This window comes from Vicia villosa, linkage group LG3 (assembly GCF_029867415.1).
Source record: "Vicia villosa cultivar HV-30 ecotype Madison, WI linkage group LG3, Vvil1.0, whole genome shotgun sequence".
NCBI classification, from domain to species: domain Eukaryota; kingdom Viridiplantae; phylum Streptophyta; class Magnoliopsida; order Fabales; family Fabaceae; genus Vicia; species Vicia villosa.
This window is the reverse complement of record NC_081182.1, coordinates 40,037,186-40,056,565: the sequence shown is the minus strand read 5'-3', so window position 1 is coordinate 40,056,565 and position 19,380 is coordinate 40,037,186. Positions and strand designations below refer to the sequence as shown.

The 19,380-nt window shown below is 31.7% G+C and overlaps 2 protein-coding genes across 3 annotated transcripts; one reads left to right on the top strand and one right to left on the bottom strand.

The window, feature by feature from the left end:
- Window positions 1–5,372: 5,372 nt before the first annotated feature.
- On the top strand, window positions 5,373–10,376 carry LOC131661072 (6,7-dimethyl-8-ribityllumazine synthase, chloroplastic-like). Of its 2 annotated transcripts, none has more exons than XM_058930479.1 (9): window positions 5,373–5,533; window positions 5,846–6,037; window positions 6,125–6,240; window positions 7,226–7,321; window positions 8,410–8,505; window positions 8,631–8,709; window positions 9,070–9,116; window positions 9,215–9,274; window positions 10,068–10,376. In XM_058930479.1, the coding sequence occupies exons 2-9, from the start codon at window positions 5,884–5,886 to the stop codon at window positions 10,104–10,106; spliced, it is 687 nt and encodes a 228-aa protein (XP_058786462.1). In that variant the 5' UTR covers window positions 5,373–5,533; window positions 5,846–5,883; the 3' UTR covers window positions 10,107–10,376. The 2 variants fall into 2 exon arrangements, with proteins under 2 accessions (XP_058786462.1, XP_058786463.1); XM_058930480.1 differs by lacking the exon at window positions 5,373–5,533 and adding an exon at window positions 5,665–5,735.
- A 2,513-nt stretch (window positions 10,377–12,889) lies between these two features.
- LOC131657919 (uncharacterized) lies at window positions 12,890–14,094 on the bottom strand. The gene is made up of 3 exons (XM_058927266.1): window positions 14,041–14,094; window positions 13,821–13,896; window positions 12,890–13,746 (listed from the first exon to the last, which is right to left on the bottom strand). The coding sequence occupies exons 1-3, from the start codon at window positions 14,092–14,094 to the stop codon at window positions 12,890–12,892; spliced, it is 987 nt and encodes a 328-aa protein (XP_058783249.1).
- Between the last annotated feature and the right edge of the window lie 5,286 nt (window positions 14,095–19,380).

The following is a 19,380-nucleotide window of genomic DNA, read 5'->3' as shown; positions in this document are numbered from 1 at the left end:
CCCACACGCGTGTGGAGCCTATGAAAGTGCATCCTGCTGCTCAAACGCGTCCCCAAACGCGTGTGGAAGTGAAATGCTGAGGTCTGCTGACCAAACGCGTGCCCAGACGCGTCCCAGGCCACCAAACGCATGCCCAGACGCGTCCCAGACTGCCAGACGCGTGCCCACACGCGTCCCAGCTGCCAGAATTACAAAGGAATGCCTGCCCCTGCCAAGACGCGTCCCAGGACGCGTGTCACAGCCACCAAACGCGTGTGCACGTAAAAGAATGGGCTTCCTTGCTGAAAAGCCCAGTTTGGCAGAAATAAAAGGAGGAGGTTGCGTTTGGACAAGGGTTCGACGAATTTGGGAGCGAAAATACACTGTAGAAGGCTGGAGAACTCAGATTCTATGCAAGGATTGAAGATTTCTATGAGCTTTTGCCATTGAAGATTGGATTTCCTTCATTTATCTGTAATGTCTACAATTTACACTATGGTTTTTGTTATTTTCATGAGTAGCTAAACCCCCCATTGCTAGGGGGGTGACCCTGATTCTGATTGTGATGAATTTATTCAATTGATGCAATAACTATTTTACTTTTCATATTTGTTAATTTGTTCTTCATCCGTTAATAATGCTTTATCCGTCGGAAAAACAGATTCTGAATATGAATGAATAGTGTAGCTGGACGGCATATTATTTGTGGACACGATTAAGAACATATAATATTTATATCACCCAGGACTAGGGATATTATATTGTAACCGGAATTTCTTGTTATTGGAATGCTTGATCATAACCGTAATTGTCTATGGACATAGTAATTAGGTTGTGAGGTCAAAGATCTTTTCACTAAGGCCTTAGGATTAGATACTCTAAAGAACCGGTAATTAACTATGAAAAGCATGTTATTGTATTAAGACAGAAAATTCGTTGCATGAAGAATCATTCACCGTCCCTAGCAATCTACTCATCTCTGTTCATAGTTCTATTATTCTGTTTATTCACTTTATTTGCAAAACCAATCAAAACAACCTTTTGAACTTTTGTTTAATTGAAACACTGATAAAACTCTATATCGTCAAGCAGTCCTTGAGATTCGATACTTGGGATTTTCCCATTACTACTACATAGGCAAAAATAGTACACTTGCTATTTTCCTATCACTGCATTTCGTCAGAGGAGTAATCGAGCGTGGAGAAGTCCAAGTGCTGAAGGTTTCGACTGAAGACAATGCTGCTGATATGATCACCAAGACATTGCCGAGTTGCAAGTTTTTCCACTGTATGCAGTTGATAAAGCTGCGTGAAAAAAGCTAGTTTGTTCCTTGACGTTGTAGAGTTAGGTCCAAGGTGGAGATTTGTGAGATATTGGATCGAACTCTAGTATTGTCGAAGGGTAGCTTCTTGGTTCGACAGTTCGACAGAGTTAAGCATGAAGTCGAAGGATTATTCACATGCTGGTGTCGAAGTGTGCATGCTGTAGTCGAAGATGGGTCTAGCATGCAGATGTCGAAGATGCTAGGGTTGTTAGCATGTTAAATTAGGTTTTAGTGTTTAAACCCTAATTTGTTAAGTTAGCTTGTTTATTAAGTTGGCTTGTGTAATGGGCCTTGCTGAAAAAGCCCATTAGTTAGTATGTTAGGTTTTATTATAAATAGCATACTAGTCTCTCGTCATTGCTAAGCTGCAAATCCTAATTTAGGGTGAGAGAGGTTATTTGTTATTCTTGTAAACTTGTAATCTTGTTCTAAGAGAAAGTGAAAGAATAGCAGTTATAACCAATTTTTGTGTTCTTCTTATCCTCTCTAATTCCCTATTATACTTTGTTATTGGTATCGTTTTTCATAACACATTATTCTTGTCTTCTTTGATCTTTTTGCATTTATGTTTGGATTTGTGTTGTTATAGACATATACCTTACAGATACGGATTGAGGATTGATATCTATTAGTTTCTAGATTCTAGAGATAGATTTATAGCTAATATTCACTGTGTGTATCGAATCTTAATGCCTCAGTGTTGTTTGAGTTGCGCAAGACATCGCCGACGAGAGTGATACAGATATTCTCGTAACTTTGCGTTAAACATAACCTCTGTTGTGAGTGATACGTGATGATATTGACAAGTAATTTAGGTTGAGTACGATTGAGTATTAGGTTTAAGTATTTGACGGGTATATGAAATTCAATCCCGAGAGTTCTCTCATATCCGAAGAATGTATTTATTTTCTATTCATATATTTTATTTTCCGCACTTTACTTTTAAAACATTGTAACCCAAGCTCAGAAACGAGGAAACTCTTCAATATCATTCTTTCCCTCGCACTAATCCCTGTGGATACGATAAAACTCAGAATACTTCCAATCTTTTGCTTGCTGTTTTACCGCTTCGACACGCCACAAAAGCCCGCAAAAAAACGGGGTAAGACGAGCGTATTTAATAGCTTTGTTTCATGTATTCAATCATTTAAATCATAAACAAAATATTAAGGAAAAGTCTTACCAGATTAAGATGAATTTCTCTGTAGATGACAACAAATATAATGATTGTATATGCTACTCGTTTATTGCGGAAATGGAACACCTGAGGAGTTGAGAACAGAAGAGCCACAACACGGCCCATTTTGTGATAATAGAAAGAACAACAATGTGATGTTTCACGTTGACGGCGATAGAGAATTTCGCATGAAGACGATGGCAGATTCTTAAGCTTTTAGAAGCACCTATCACAAGAGTGACTGAAGTTGACCACTGTAGAGGGTTTTCAATTCCAGTTTTTCCCTAAGCTTTATCTTCTATTTCTTAAGAGAAAAAATGGCCATAGAGCTGTATCTTTAGCTCACGTGATATATATATATATATATATATATATATATATATATATATATATATATATATATATATATATATATATATATATATATAGGGGACGACTCAAGTAAGAACACTTGGTTATTATGAGAAATAAGAACAATGAATCACGACCATTAGATTTTGATTTGTTGATTTTAATGAACTTGATTGGTTTCTCTTTCTAGGTTGATTTAAAATAAATATTAAGGATCATAGAAAGAGAAACCAATCCAGTCCATTAAAATCAACAAATCAAAATTTAGTGGTCGTGATTCATTGTTCTCATTTCTCATAATAACCAAGTGTTCTCACTTGAGTCGTCCCCATATATATATATATATATATATATATATATATATATATATATATATATATATATATATATATATATATATATATATATATATATATATATATATATATATATATATATATATATTAATGAGATTTAGTGTAATACTTTAGATTTATATGCAACATATCAAGTTGCACAGACTAAAAACCGACCATGATCTTTATTTATTGTCTCATATTTTATTTTATTCATCTTCAAACATTTTAATTAAAAATCCTTTTTCTTTAAGCGTTTTTATTCTAAAAAATTATATTTATAATTCGTTCCTTTGCTTTTTTGTTTATAGTCATTTGTCCAACATACAGTGTCGGATGTACATACAAGTTTATAGGGGCTGATGCCCCACCAATTCTATCTTTGCATTAAACATTACCTATAGTATTTCTCTCATTATATAAAAATTGAAATTCTTGCCCCCATTCAATTTCTAAGTTTTGCCTAATCTCTCATTATATCTCCTATTTTATTTAGTTTTAATAAACAACTTAATAATTATATTAACTTTATTTTATCAAACAATATTTTTAAGTAACCAATTTTTTATTATCAATTACCAAATAAAGATTTAGTTATTTTCTTCTAAGTTCTTATTATCATTTTGATCAAATAAATTGTATGTTAAGTTTTAGTCCCTTTATATAGCCTAATATAAATTTATTTTAATAGGTAGTATCAATTTTATTAATGAAAAATAATATATTTAAATATATGTTTTTAGGGAGGTCAAAAATTAGATATTTATATAAATCATCAGCTTATTTAATTTTTTGATAAATTGAAATACATTGTAACATTTATAGCATAATTTTAATTAAACAATTTATCTAAAAATCAATATTTTTAATAGTCATTCTTTAATTCGTTCAACATAGACATTGTTTTTTGCATCGACTTATACAATTTAATAATTGTATTTATTTTTTCATCTTTTTTATTAAAAAATATCTCTTAATTTCTTGCCCCCATTAAACAAATTTTCTGGATCCGCCACTGCCAACATACACTTCGATTCTTATTTTAAATGGTGATTAAGAAGCCACTAACTTGAAAACTCTTTCTTCCTTTTAGATATACTTCAAATTTGAAGATTTCGATGATTAACTCGAACCTTTCCCTATTTTTATCGTGTCTCAGTCTTATCTCCTAATTTTTTATCCATAATTTTTTTAGCATAGAATAAGATTCAATCCATTGCATTTAGACTAAAATGAATTACACGATTGAATCAAACCTTGCACTCATACTTCTGTAACACATAACCTACTTATAGCTATTTATAATTTTCAGTTAAAAGTTTTTTAAAACATAATTAATAAAATTATACATATAAGAGCAATATGATTTTAAATAAATAGTTTTTAAATATTCTTGGAGCCCAAGAATATATTATTTTAAGTGTTAAAATTTGTATTAATAAATAGTTTTTAAATAAATTGACAAAGAACTTAATTATTAATTAAAAAATATTATCAAAATGCAAATGTGGGCTGAAAAATTCTTACGAAGATTTGGGCTTATCTTGGAGCCCAAGAATATATTATTTTAAGTATTAAAATTTGTATTAATAAATAATTTTTAAATAAATTGACAAAGAACTTAATTATTAATTAAAAAATTATTATCAAAAGTAATTTAAGATTTTTAGAAATTTAATAAAAATGTTTTTCAGAAATAAAAATTGATTTTTAAAATTAAAATAAAAACTTTGAAATAAAATAATCAAAAAATGTGATGTGACCGAATATTTAGCATGCCGTGTCATTAATGAGGCTGTCCCCGAAGAAGAGACCATAAAAATCTCAAATGAGATAAAGTTTAGGAACCAAAAAGTTAGAATTTTAAAATAAAAGGACTAAAATTTAAAAAATATAAACATAGGGAAACCAAATATATATTTAAGTTTTTTAAAATTATATATATACAAGTAGTACGTTTTTATTTTTAAATGTATTTTGAGTTTCTCTTTATCGTGCGATTATAAAAATATATGATCATATAATTATAATTTATGAAAAAATATATTTATATTTACAAATTAAATAGATTTATGTAAGTAGATTTTAAAACAGACCAAACATTTTAAAAGATAAAAGATAAAGTTTATTGTAGTCCCTTCATAGAATTGTTTATCAAATCAAACCATATCTGAAAAACCATTTTTAAATTCAGCATTCATGAACCGAACCAGATTTCTTTCCATAAACCGGATTATGATTTTGTGAAACAATTTTGAAACCGATTTAGTATCGGTTCAACTCTTATAACAGGTTTACTCTTTCCTCTAAAGTCAAACGCCAACATTTGAATCTGCATCTCCGTCTTCACCGCCGGCTCCATTTCCGGTGATTTCTCTGTTTCCGATTCCCATAATTTGTCTTTCTTATTTTTAACTTTCTCATATTTCAGCATTGTACTTATCTTTATCTGATTATATGTTTCAATTATAATCATAATATTAAAGCTCATATTTCAGGGTTTGGGATTAGAATTGCAGCTTAAACGCCTTTTATTATGGTTAATTTTAACTGTTATGTTCAGATTAAGGTTTTGTATGGTTTGAGATTTATAATATTTTGGGTTTAAGGCTATAATTATATACTAATATGAATGTAATCTTAAACAAGATGTTTATTTAGTTCATTTTATGTTTTTAGCTTCTATAGACTGTGTGGTGCTATCTCATCATATTAGAATGGCTTCATTTGTTTCCACCGATTGTTTCCTTCCCGCACTTAAGCCTCAGCTTGGATTTCTGAATCATGATGGCCGAGATCGTTCTTGCGGTAGTATTAACGTCTTGCGTCTTCGTAATGCTCCTAAGAGTTCCTTTTTGCTTTCTTCGCGAGGTTATACTCCTTGTTCTTGTGGTAATTTTCTTTTCTTGCATTGAAGCTGTTTTAGTAGCTGAACAATTCCCTGTTTTTCTTTTATAGCTTTGGATGTTAAGCCATGTCTTCAGAGCCAGGGTCGATCGTCTTTTGCGCAAACAGCTGCTGTGAGGCATCTGACGGGCTCTGTTACCAGAACTCAGGGACTCCGTTTTGCTGTGGTAAGAATGACACAAAATTAATGCTAAACTGTTTCATGCAATGCCTTTGACAAATATTTGCCTTTGTTAGTCTTGTATTATTTCACCGCTTTTTAACTTTTGATCAGAATACACGTAGAACAAGTTTAGTTAAAAAGCTTACTTGAACAGTTGTTTAATATGCTATTATGGGGGAAATTATTGAAATCATTTAAAAAATGTAAATGCTGTTTCATAAGTTGGTTTTATAAGCGTGTATGAATACTAGTTCAAGTACTTATTGCAGAAGATGAGTTAAGATAAGCTTTTCCAAATGCTTCTGTAATGTTTGAAACAACAAGAAAAAACAAACCACACCATCAATTTGAATGAAATGCATGTATGTTTTGGAGTTACGATTTCCATCTTACTTTTAGTTGATTTATGGAAAATTCATTACATTCAAGTCAGATGTTTGACATTCCAATATCTCCATGCATCTGACAAAAACTACCCTCTACATTACTCACCTGCCAAAGTAGCCATCACCGCATAAAGGTTAAATACCATTTTGTTCCATAGAAGCAGCAATGCAAAGAAATTATCCCTAAAGATTAAAATTCTAGCCTTCTCTCCAATTATAGTCATCAAATCACAAAACACATTACACACCACCAAAGGATATTTCTATCTCCCGTCTTGCCAAACCTTAGAAGTAGCAGATAAAAAATTGATCCAAATACTGAAAAGTACGGCACCACAAATATCTAGTGCCCAAATCTTATTTTCCAGAGATTTGAGAATTTTGGACAGCTAGGAAGTTGCTAATGGGGTTGTTGTATGTAGAGGACTAACAACAAATGTGGTGATATGTAGTAGTGAAACAACATAAGTCTCTACCATGAGGAAGTTATCATATTCTGCTTCCCGATTTTGCATTTCTTTTCCATTTAAAATGGATCATAATCATGAAAATTTTCTTATTGTTTCATCTATCTATGCTTATTTCTAAACCCTTTCCTTTTAGGTTGTTGCACGGTTTAATGAAATAATCACCAGGCCGCTCTTGGAGGGAGCTTTGGGTACTTTCAAGAATTATTCAGTGCAAGATGAAGATATTGACGTAAGTGGTCTGTCTTATAAGTTATTGGAATATGACTTACTACTCTATATGATACTACTTTTGTATTGCGTAGTATTAGGTGGAGTTGATGTCTTTACAAAGGTTTTACTCTTTGTATCCTTTACCTATTTTTCTGTTCATGATGCATCAAGGCCTTCACTGCCTTGCTTATAAGCCTTATTGAACAATGATGTAAAGCAAAAATTTGCATGCCTTTTCCTTTTCCCCTGCTCTCATAAATATGCATCACTTGACAGTTGCTTCTGTGAACACTGAATAAAGAGAAAAATGTCTTTCATTTATTCCAGAAAATCATGAAGTAAGTCTATATAGATTATAGAGAAAAACACTGATGTAACAAGGAGTGCATTGCTGTGTCATGCGGCAGAAACTAATCATCTAATAGGTTAAACTAACTATGGGAATCTCAAACTAACAGAAACTATGACCGATAATCAACTAGCTGAAGTTGTTGCTTCCACTGATCCCATTGTATAAGGTGACTGATAGTTTGAATTTAACTTAAAAATGGATACTCCCTCCGTCTCATAATAAGAGTCTCATTTGCACTTTTTCTATGTCTCAAAATAAATGTCTCTTTAGAATATCAATACAACATTTATTATTTTATTCCACTACTATACCCGTATTTATTAACTTTCACGTTTTTCAACTACTCCACTACCTATAATAAATAAGGGTATTTTAGTAAATGATACTAATTTTATCATTAAAATCAACACATCTAATCATTTTCTTAAGAACCGCGCGGAGCTCAAACAAGACACTTATTATGAGACGGAGGGAGTAACATTTACCATCTCCTATCTTTATACATTATGCTCTACATTTTTCATTTGTGTTTACTTTGGTGTGTCATGTCACCATAGGACATTATCGCGAAATTCGATCCACGTAGCCGGTCCCACTTAGTGGAATAATGCTTGGGTGTTGTTGTTGTTCTTGTTGCATTGTTATCACTCACAAAGATATATGAATAGTGACAGTTTTACTTTGGTCTGAATGCTAGCCTCACTTTCTTTTGCAATGACTGCTGACAGAATTTGTTGATTTCTATTATCCTGTAGGTTGTGTGGGTTCCAGGTTGTTTTGAAATTGGTGCTGTTGCAACAAGACTTGGTAAATCAGGGAAATATCATGCAATCATATGCATAGGAGCCGTGGTATGATAAATCCTGACAAATATATCAAATTCTTTTGTAGAATTTGTAAAACTAATGATTACCAATCATTTATATTTATGTCGACTTAATTTGTGTCCTTTGTGGCCTACATTTGCTGTTAACAGATACGGGGAGATACAACTCACTACGATGCAGTTGCTAATTCAGCAGCATCTGGAGTGCTTTCAGCTGGTCTAAACTCAGGTCTGTATTATGTTTTTGTCAATGGTAATCTCTAGATACCAACAAATCGCGCTTGAATTGAGTATTTACTATTTAGCAACTGTCTGTTTCCTAGGAAATACAAATAGAATCTAGAGTAGCACTAAGGTCAATAAGAAGCTTTTGAATTCTAAGGATTATAATTTTGTGAATCGTCGTTTATGAGTAAAACTATACACCCATGTAAGTTAAACTTAAGACGACCAGTCTTCGCCGAATAAATACCAAACCTTTTATTTGCTCTATTCTAATCATAAGATAACATTTATTTACATGTATATGCCTTTTTAATTTATTGTCGTAAACAGAAAAACTTACTTAAATTTTGAGATGACTTTGCAGGTGTTCCATGCATATTTGGAGTCCTAACATGTGAGGACATGGATCAGGTAAACCTAAGCTATAGCATTTGTTATGAAAGTTGTGGATTTTTCTGAGCATTATCATTAAATCAATACTTTTTTCTTTCTTTTTTGCCTATCTGCAGGCTATAAATCGTGCTGGTGGAAAATCTGGGAATAAGGGTGCTGAGGCTGCATTGACTGCTGTAAGTTAACAAATTGATATCCCAAAGTTACTATACAACATCCAATAACTTATATGGAGCTATCTAAAAATTTATATGCTTTGAAAGTTGTAGTTTTCTTGTCGGAAGATGTCTTAACCCCCCGTCTTTTTGAACATGTCACGAACCAATCATTTCAAAAGCTTGAGCTATCAAGTGAAGGGTCATAAATGACTTCATTACATGTATAATCTGCTCTCACATGAAAGAGCCCTTTGTGCTTAAACATAATGTTGTTGTTTACCCTATCCTGTGCTGAATTTTACTTATACAAAAGAATGGAGATGACAAAGATCGAAATCCTAACTACTTAATTATAGAGGCTCTATGATCATGCCATGAGCCATGAGCCAATTACCCCCAAACCTTAAGCTGTTAAATAAAGACTTAGTCATGAGTGACTTTATCGCATCTCTAACAGCGGGTCCTTCTAATTTGTACTCGTAGAAAAATGGTCGAAATGCAATCTTATAAGTTTTCGGCGTGTCTATGTAATCTCTGATCGTTGCTCAACGGGAGATTTCTTTATATATCATTTACAGCTTTGTCTTCTTTTAATTGAAGATATTAGTTACAGCTTATAATACTACCTCTGTTAGTTAACAAACATGAAGTAGTAGCTATTTTGGTTATGGTAGTTTGCAGTAGTTATCAGTATGTAGGTGATATAAGGAGGGACTCTATGGACATCATTTTCCTGAGAGTTTCAACAGTTTTTGCTCGGCTAAATAGTTTAACTGAATCAATGTTTCATGTATTGTTGTCTGTGGTACAGATTGAGATGGCATCTTTGTTCGAGCATCATCTGCAGTAGTCAGTGTTTTGGAACGGTGGGCTAGTGCTTATTTTCATCTCCCTAATGTTGTTCTTTGTTCAACAATAATCATATCTTCTTAAACTACTTCTGGTTATAAATAAGCAGAAGATAAGTGCTTTTTCTTCCTATTAATTTATGTGTTGGAATGGGCACTATTGTGTGGTGTTCACGAATAGGAGTTTTGTTTGCATGTAACAATAACATCATAGAATATACCAAGAGAGCAAAGTTGATCTTATTTATACAAGAATCATCATCTTTATCATAGTTCAAACCTGAATTTTGGTGTTATGATTTCAACTGAGTAGGTTTGCTGTAAGGATTGCAAATTTGAATACTTTTTTAAAATCTAAGTTGTAATTACAAGACGTTCTATTAAGGTTCGTTAGATGTTTGTTAGGGACATGCAATATAAGTAACCAACTACTTTATAACTTTGTGATGAATAGGTGTGTGTAATAGAAGATGGAGTGAAACTATTAGTTTGATGTGTGATTGATGCAAAATTTGTAGAGGTATTAATGATTATGTATGAAACGAAGAAATAAAGCAACAATAACAATACAGAAATGCTTGCAACACCCGTAGAGGTGGACATCGGTTCGAATTTGGGCCCAAAACCAACAACCGAACCAACCCAGGGGTGGAATATATGGGCCCTACTTTCGACCGGTTCAGTTTTCGGTTTATTCGGGTTCGGTTAGTAAGATAGATTTTTTTTGGTTAAAGATGTTATTGGGCCAATTAATATTTTAAGCCCAACTTTAAAATAAATCAAATTTTTTATTTTCTCTTAATTATTTATGGATTGAGTAAAAAACTGGTCCAGTTTAAATTATAGCCCAACTGAGAATAATTGATTTTTTGGATCCATTTTAACTGTGTTTTTATTTTAAAAAGTCAGGCTATTTTGATTTTTTTTTTCATTCTGATCAAATTATTATATTTCATTTTAACTAGATCTATTTTGACTGTGTTTTTAATTCAAATTACATTAAAAAATATAATAAATATTTTAACAGTGTGACAATTAATCTTATAAAGCAATAAAATCATGAAGATGACTTCTCTCCCTCAAAATAACCTTCTTTATCTGTTCCTCTAATAGTATTAATCAAATCACAACAAAATCTTACATAAAAAAACTTAAAATTAGAAAAAGTAAGGAAATAGAAAAATATAACTTGCTTCTAATTTTTATATTCACATAAATTGAGCGAACATATTCATAGTAATAATAATAATAATGAAAATTTCTTTGCCAACCTCCCAACCTTCTAGTTCACTTTTGGTGAAAAACCCAAACTACCTCTGACTTCGGAAATGAACTTCCGAACTGCATGAAAAAGGTGAAAAACCCAAACACCTCACTTCTCTTTATTATTTAATTATAAAAATAAGAGTGATAAAACATAAATAAAGCAAATAGGATGCAAATCCCATAATCTCAAATCGTACAAGTTAATTTTTTTCATAAAATCTCTCTTTGAAATTAAGCAGCGGAATACGAAACAAAAATCAATCATGGCACTAAAGTCTGAAATCACAAATAAAATTCCAATCTCAATGGTCCAACATCTTAGTCAAAATATGATACGTAACAAGAAGTACTCAGGTACCTGGTCATCTGTACTCCTACAAGAAGTACAGACACAATAATAGAAAAGGGGTGGAAATTACATTCAAAAAAATAACGGTGAATATCACATGCTAAGGAGGAGTAGTAATTCACACACCAAGCACCACATACATAATCATATGCACACATATACACACATTTCACATAATCAACGTCACGCACTCTCACAGTGCACTAATCACAATTTCAATTATATATGCAAGGTGATTACATTACCACGACTCTACCCTTAATTTCTATTTTAAAATAAAAACTAAACACTTTACCACGGTCCAGATTAACAATTGCAATCAAATATCAAGATAACTCACAGTGGTTCCTTTTATCAACCATGATGAAATATTTTACCTATATAAGCTAACTTAGTTCATTTCATAATATACTGCCTTCAACGTGAAACCCTAACTTCTCTCACATTATCTCAATCTCTCAAAACTCTATCATTTCTTTACAAAACTCCAACATACTCCAACTAGTATGAATCAAGGAAATGTGTCACAAATCTTTACAAAACGAAACAAGTAACTCATTTCTCTGTCTTCATTTTTCACATATCTTTTCAAGAAAAGGTACGTATTTGAAACATTTTTCACAATTCATTTTTTGAGTTATGATGGTTGTTGTTCAAAATATTTGTCTTGATTTTCTTGTTCAAAATATACGTGAAATATTTGTATTGTTCTAAATATTTGTCCAACATAAGATTTATTTTTTCTTGTTGTTAAGATGAAATTATAGGTTTTATATTGTTGTTTTTGTTGAGATAAGTAAAGGGTATAAGTTATTATTTTTTTAAGGTAAGTTGTTGTTTTTGTTATTGTACATTTTCTTTTTAATTCAATACTCTATTTAAAATATCAACAATTTAAATTTTGAAAAAAAATGATATATGTTGTTCATGTCATCAAATGTTTTAGATTTCAATATACTTGTAAGATACAATTATAATTAAAAAAGAATGTTTTTCTTAAATCAAGAAATAAATTAATAAAAACCAATCAATACTAAAGTACAAAGACAACAAGCCCAACAAAGAAAATTACACACCGATTGAATCCTAACTTAAGTAAAACAATGGGTTATTGCTAAACTCATAGAAATTACAACTGGGATGAGTAATTTTACCGATAAAGGACCACCTTCAAATAAGCGTTTTGCAATTCCACACCGCATCTCTAGAATTCCAAGAGGAATTGTTAAACAGTATATCATTCCTATGCAACCAAATACTCCAAAGAATAGCTAGCCAAATAACTCCCTCCTTTCCTCTTTTAACTTTCTTAGCGCGACAAAAGGAGCTCCAATACCAAAAACTCTCCTTGAAATCAAGAATGTTATTAAAACTCAATCCTATCCACCCCGACATTTCCATCCAAACAATAGCGGCGTTACAACAAAGCAAGAAGGAATGTTGCAAAGTCTCATAAAAGTCCTTACAAATAACACATTCTAAATTCGAAGAAGAATTAAGAATACCTCGGATCAAAAGCGCGTCTTTGGTAGGCACTTTGTTGAGGAAGCTTCTCCATTCGGACGCTTTAACCTTTAAAGGAACTTCAACCTTCAATATAGCTACAAAAGCGAAATCAAAACAATTTGTCGGACCGAAAGGAATAAATTTCCTACACAAAAGATTGTAACAAGAAGAAACCGAAAAAGCTCCATCGCCGTCGTGCTTCCAAGAGGCCGCATTCGGTTGGTTAACCGTGACCACAGCTGCGGTCAACAGCTGAACTAGCTCCGCCCATTCAGCGGCCAGAACTGGAGCCGAGGGTGCAGCGCCCGTGTCGGCTGAACTGATGGCAGCTACAACGTCAAAAATAGTGGGCAAAGCTATGCCTATATCACCCCATAACCACCTCCCATCTATCCAACCTCCCATAGCTCCAATTGAGACATCTTGCAATTGAGAAATGCTATAAATATTTGGAAAAATATCCTTTAATATAACCTTTTTCAACCAAAGAGCATGCCAAAAGAAAATTGAATGACCATTACCTACAAGAAATTTACAATTGTTAGCAAAAAAATCATCTGGTATTTTCTTCTCTAATAATGATATGTCCACCCACCACACCGAGATTGACCGATCCTTAGTTTTGTTCTTGATACCATAAAAGCTCTAAGCTTCACATCCGCATACCTCGCCTTCAACAAACGGAACCACAAAGAATTAGAAGCCCCTAAAATTCTCCAATTCCACTTCAAGAGAAGAGCATTGTTGAAATCTTCCAATCTTCTAAAACCAAGGCCTCCCTTCTATACCGGTAAACATACATTATCCCGACTAACCCAATGCATTTTCCGTTTCTCCTCAGAACCTCCCCATAAGAAATTGTTTTGCATTTTATTTAGTTCATCAACTACTTTCTTTGGAGCTTTGTAAAAAGAGAGAGTAAAAATCGCCAAACTACTCAAAACCGATTTTAGGAGAGTAATCCTACCTCCAAAACTAAGCCACCGTCCTTTCCAAGAATTCAATCTCCTCCTAATATTATCCAAGAGAGGCTTCCAAGAGGAAATATTCTAGGATTTATGCCAACAAAAATACCGAGAAATTTGAACTCCTTTTTTTTTTTTGGTTTATCACCACCGGTTTAGTCCGGTTCGGGGGTCAGTTCTGGCATCAAGTGGTTCCAGCCCCCTCCCGATCGCAGTTGCGGGGGATCGAACCGTGGTTCTCCCTAACAAGTCTAGCGCCAATCACCACTAGACCAACTACAAGAGAGAAAATTGGTTGCCACATCCAAAAAAATGTGGGTTGATATTAAAGCCAATCAATTTACTCTTATGAAAGTTAATACCTAAACATGATATCATTTCAAAACCCCTCAACATGGCTTTAATTGTCCAAAGGTGATTCCAACTCCGATCTCCTATTAAAAAAGAATGTTAACGGTCATTATGGTCTCATTCGATTCAAATAATTAAGTTTTGTTTGATTTGATTTTTAAAAACAGTTTTTTAGTTTTTGAAAACTTAAAAAGCTTGTTTGGATTGCTTATTTTAAAAAAAGTTTTTCAAAACATTTTTCATTTTATTAGTTTTTAAAATTGAAAAATCAAAATTCTTTTGAGAGATTTGAAACTCAATTTTACTTTTCAATTTAAATAACATTAGATGAAAACACGGAAAAGTGTCCATTTTAATGTTGTATCTTTTTTTTTATAACATACAGTATTATGTTTTTTTTTTTTTTTTTACATATCTTTAATTACGTTAGACTACTTGACATTATTTTAATTTTAATTTTTCTAAAACAATTCACATAATCTCATGTTTTTTTTCTTCATGTTAGATAATCTTCTTTCTAAAAAAAAATGATGAAACACATTCAAATTTATCAAGCAAAATTTTTATTTTTTCCATTTTTAAAATTGTTTTTAAAAACAATCACCAAACACAAGAAAAATGCTTACTAGTAAGAAAATATGAAAAGAAAAAAGGAAAGAATAAACGATTACCATTCATTAACACCACAACCCATGATTCCTATTAAAAAGAAAATTAATTTAAAATTAATTTAAAATTTACCTCTAAAATAGTGAATAGTGATATGTATTTTTACATCTCTTCTTCAATTTATTTCCTACTAAATAACAATAGTGGCAAACACAAACATTTTAAAATTCTCTTAAAATTACTTTTTAAAATCAATTTATTCCCTCTAGTCTCTTATTGAGAAGATTTACTTTTTAAATTCATGAAATAAATAATATATTTAATTTATATATAGACTAGATATATTAATTATTGAATCTATCTACAAAGTAAAGTTTCTCTTGTAATAAAAACTAGAGGAAGTATAAAATAGATTTTAAAAACTAAAAATAAAAAGTCATTCAAACTGCCCTTAGTATATATGTGATTATGCTTTTAGAGCATTCACCAATTTGTACATACAAAAAGACATAGTAGCATTTGATTTGCTTAAAAAATTATGATTAATCGACATGATTATGCAAAAGCCGAATTTTGCAACTTCAACAAATTTTCAATCTCACCACGATTTTGTCTAACTTAGCTCAAATATATATGTTATACTACCAAACATGCATTTTGTATATTTTAGGGCTCTAGTTAGATTTTAATCCTTAACTATTAAAAAATTAATGTTAATTAATAGTAGAGTATACTAAAAAAAATACTGAAAAAGTAAGATCTAGTATGACATAAGGTTGATTAGATACTCTTCTATTTTGGGTGTAAAGTGCAGAACTCCTCCTTGTACGGGAGTAAAAAAATAGTGAAGGTGTACATTGGGGAAGAAAAAATTCTTTGGCACTAGGAAACAGAAGAAACGGAGAAAGAAACAGTTGAAGTGATAATAATAAATTGATGATGAAACCAAACTGTGAACCATAAAGCTACGCAATATTGTTTCCCTAAAATTAAGAGACCAACTTTTGCTATGAAACGTTCCCCCAAACTCTGCTCTCTCCATTTCATTTCCCAAGATTTGTCAGATAGTCGTCATTTAATATTACCTCTCTCTTTCTCTTTTCTCTTTCACTCTCTCCTTTTTCATTTTCAATTTAACCTCATCCAAGCTTTTTCTTTCCTGTAATGGCTTCTGATTTTTCAACTACTTTTTAAGCTCCATAAATACTTTACACTAAAACAAATACACACACGTACTAGTTACCTGTAATATAGTGTACTAGTAGTAGAAAAGAGAAGAAGCTAGCAAACACAAACACTGCTTAATTTCTGAGTTTTTTCTATGTTTAGTTTGCATCACCTTGTATCTGGCTGGAAAGCTCTTCCTCATTACTCCCTCCGGCCTTAATTATAAGCAAATATTTTCTTTTTAGGTTCATTGAGTAATGAATGTATCTGGTCTTTATAAAGACCAGATACATTCATTACTCAATGAACCTAAAAAGAGAATATTTGCTTATAATTCAGGCCAGAGGGAGTATAATGGAAACTTTTTAAAACATATCTATTCTCTAGATACAGTGACACATGCATACATACACATATATATACAGAATCCATAGCTAACTTCTCCTGTTAATTTTCGTTAACTGTTCCAGCATATATATATATGTATATAATTTATTCATCTCTTTCAAAATCCCCCATTCTTCCCTCCTTGTTTCATGCAGTACACCATCACAGATGCTTCAGAACCGAGTGCATGTCTTTTAATTAATACTCATGTCATGACTGCCATTATTTTTCACTACACTACAAAACACAATAAATTCAACAGTTACGTTTCAAAACCTAGCTATCTCTACTTTTTAGCCCCTCACATCATATACAATATCTTAAAATTAAATAAAAAACCATTATAAGAAAATGTTTCATTAAACACCGAATTAGTCTTCACAATTCGGTACAGATAATATCTAATTCATATAAAAAAACAATGAATTAGTCATTGGAACATGATGGCCAGAAAGTAAGAAAATCTAAGAGTGAAAGTTTACGTTAGAAATATTTACTTGGCAACTGTTAATTTACCTGTAGTACTAAAAGTAGTACGTATTTTCTTTCAATCAGAGAGACAGATTGATGAAAATGATGTGGTTTTTAATTAATAAACTCAGTGAAATGAGGGGGTTGCCTTCCCTAAAATTATTTTTGATCTCAACTCTGAAAAGCGATTAATTTAAAAGAAAAGGGTGAAAGGACAAATAGAGAAGAGGGAAAACGATGTAATAGTTTGAAAGACATAGGTAAAAAGACCTAACTAGTAAGGGCAACACGGCACCTGCAGATAAAGAAAGAAAGAATTTCACATCCATTAGGTTTTCACTGTACATGCTTTCACCTTTCTTATGTAACTACATGAACATTTGAATACATAGATGATAATAGATGAACCTCTACAGTATAATAATAATAATAATAAAAAATTACAATTATAATAATAATAGTATTATCTATATTATAGTTAATTAATCTTAAATCAGTATTCTATTGCAAAAAACTATAGAGCGTTGGGGTTGGTGGCGCTATGGCCTTTGTCTTTGTCGCTCTCTCTGTGTCTTTCTCTCGTCAATTGATTCTGATTCCTCCATCTATCTCCATTCTCCATTTTCATGACTAATTCTTTAGATCCTTCGCTTCATTTCTGCAAAAACGGCCACTTAATATAAAAAATGTGAAACTGCAAAAATGTGATTAGTCTTACCAAATGATGAATGGAAAATGAGAAGCAAAAGTTGGATGGAAGGAATGAAGCCTGGTCCGAGAGTCGGTTAGTTATGATCAGATCAGATCTGACAAGATCAAAGCCTCGAGCCAGCCAGCATTCCTCTCAGCCGAACCTTTGCGGAGTCGGCGAGTGGTTAAATTATGGTGATGAACGACGGAAGAGGTTTAATTTGAGGGGAATGAAGCCTGGTCCGAAGCGTTAATCATAGTATAGATCATCAAGAATGAAAAGCCATAATCATTCTGATAGATGATGTATGAAAAGGCTTAATCATGATGATGATGATATGGATCAAGTATGAAAAGCCTCGAGCCAGCCAACATTCCCCTCAACAACCCAACAAACAATTATCTGCCGTTTATGCTTTCTCTCTCACTACACTCACAATAAACCCTAACCGGATATAGCTTCTTATATATAGCCACAGCCGCACAGCACTGACTCTCACTAATCTAATTTATCTTGTTTTTTTTTTTTCACTTACCGCGTTCAGATGTGTGCATGCCAGCCTGTTCCCCAAAATTACTTTGTAAAATGTATTTCCTTTTTCCATTTAAAAATAAAAAAATCTAAAAAAGCAATTTTTTATTATTTTATTTTATTGACTAAAATATTCAATTTGTCCAAAATATAATTTCTTTTCTATTTTTCCAAATTGATTTTCTTTACTAAATTACAAAATTTATTTTGTTACAAGACTTTTTTTCTTTTTTATTTTTATATTTTGTAAATTTTAGTTGGTGGTAATGAAATTTTATTTTATTTTTCTATTTTTTAAAGAACTGATATTTTTTCAGTGCTTCCTTAGGTCAAAGATAGATAAATCAACAAAAAACTATGCAATATTTTACTTACACTTCCCAACATGTTACTTCCCTTTACTAAGACCATCTCCAATGGTAGTTCCTTCTAATAAGTTCTCCACCTAGACATGCCACATCATAGTACCATTGCATTGCAATGCAACTATGAAAAAATTGTGGTACCCAATCAAATTAGTTTATGAGGTAAAGTGGTGGGCCCAATAATAACTTTTTAAAATTATACAATTAAAATAAAAATTATAAAAATTATTTTAAGATGATGTGGCTAGTGGGACCCATAAAGAACCCAAAAATGGATTGCACCATTGGAGATGCTCTAAACACTCACCAAAACAAAACATCTGACTCACTAGTGTAACTGAGATTTAGGAGAGGCCCTTCCATCTATGTCTACTACTATCACTAGGAATTACTTTATATATATATATATATATATATATATATATATATATATATATATATATATATATATATATATATATATATATAAAATTTAATAAACACCTCTAATTATATTTATAAGAAAAAATTTATTTTTTACATTCATTAAATAAATAATGTATTTAGTCTATAAATTATGCAGGTATATTAGTTATTTATTATATTTAAAAAATAAATTATTTTGTAAATTAGAAGAGA

Excerpts from the sequence above, each read along its gene's own strand:
- LOC131661072 (XM_058930479.1), top strand. The coding sequence starts at position 5,884 with ATGGCTTCATTTGTTTCCACCGATTGTTTCCTTCCCGCACTTAAGCCT. Across the intron at positions 8,506-8,630 it reads TCATATGCATAGGAGCCGTG|ATACGGGGAGATACAACTCA; the intron begins GTATGATAAATC and ends TGCTGTTAACAG. Across the intron at positions 9,117-9,214 it reads CATGTGAGGACATGGATCAG|GCTATAAATCGTGCTGGTGG; the intron begins GTAAACCTAAGC and ends GCCTATCTGCAG.
- LOC131657919 (XM_058927266.1), bottom strand. The coding sequence starts at position 14,094 with ATGCAAAACAATTTCTTATGGGGAGGTTCTGAGGAGAAACGGAAAATG. Across the intron at positions 13,897-14,040 it reads AGAAACGGAAAATGCATTGG|GCGAGGTATGCGGATGTGAA; the intron begins GTTAGTCGGGAT and ends CGTTTGTTGAAG. Across the intron at positions 13,747-13,820 it reads GATCGGTCAATCTCGGTGTG|GTAATGGTCATTCAATTTTC; the intron begins GTGGGTGGACAT and ends AATTTCTTGTAG.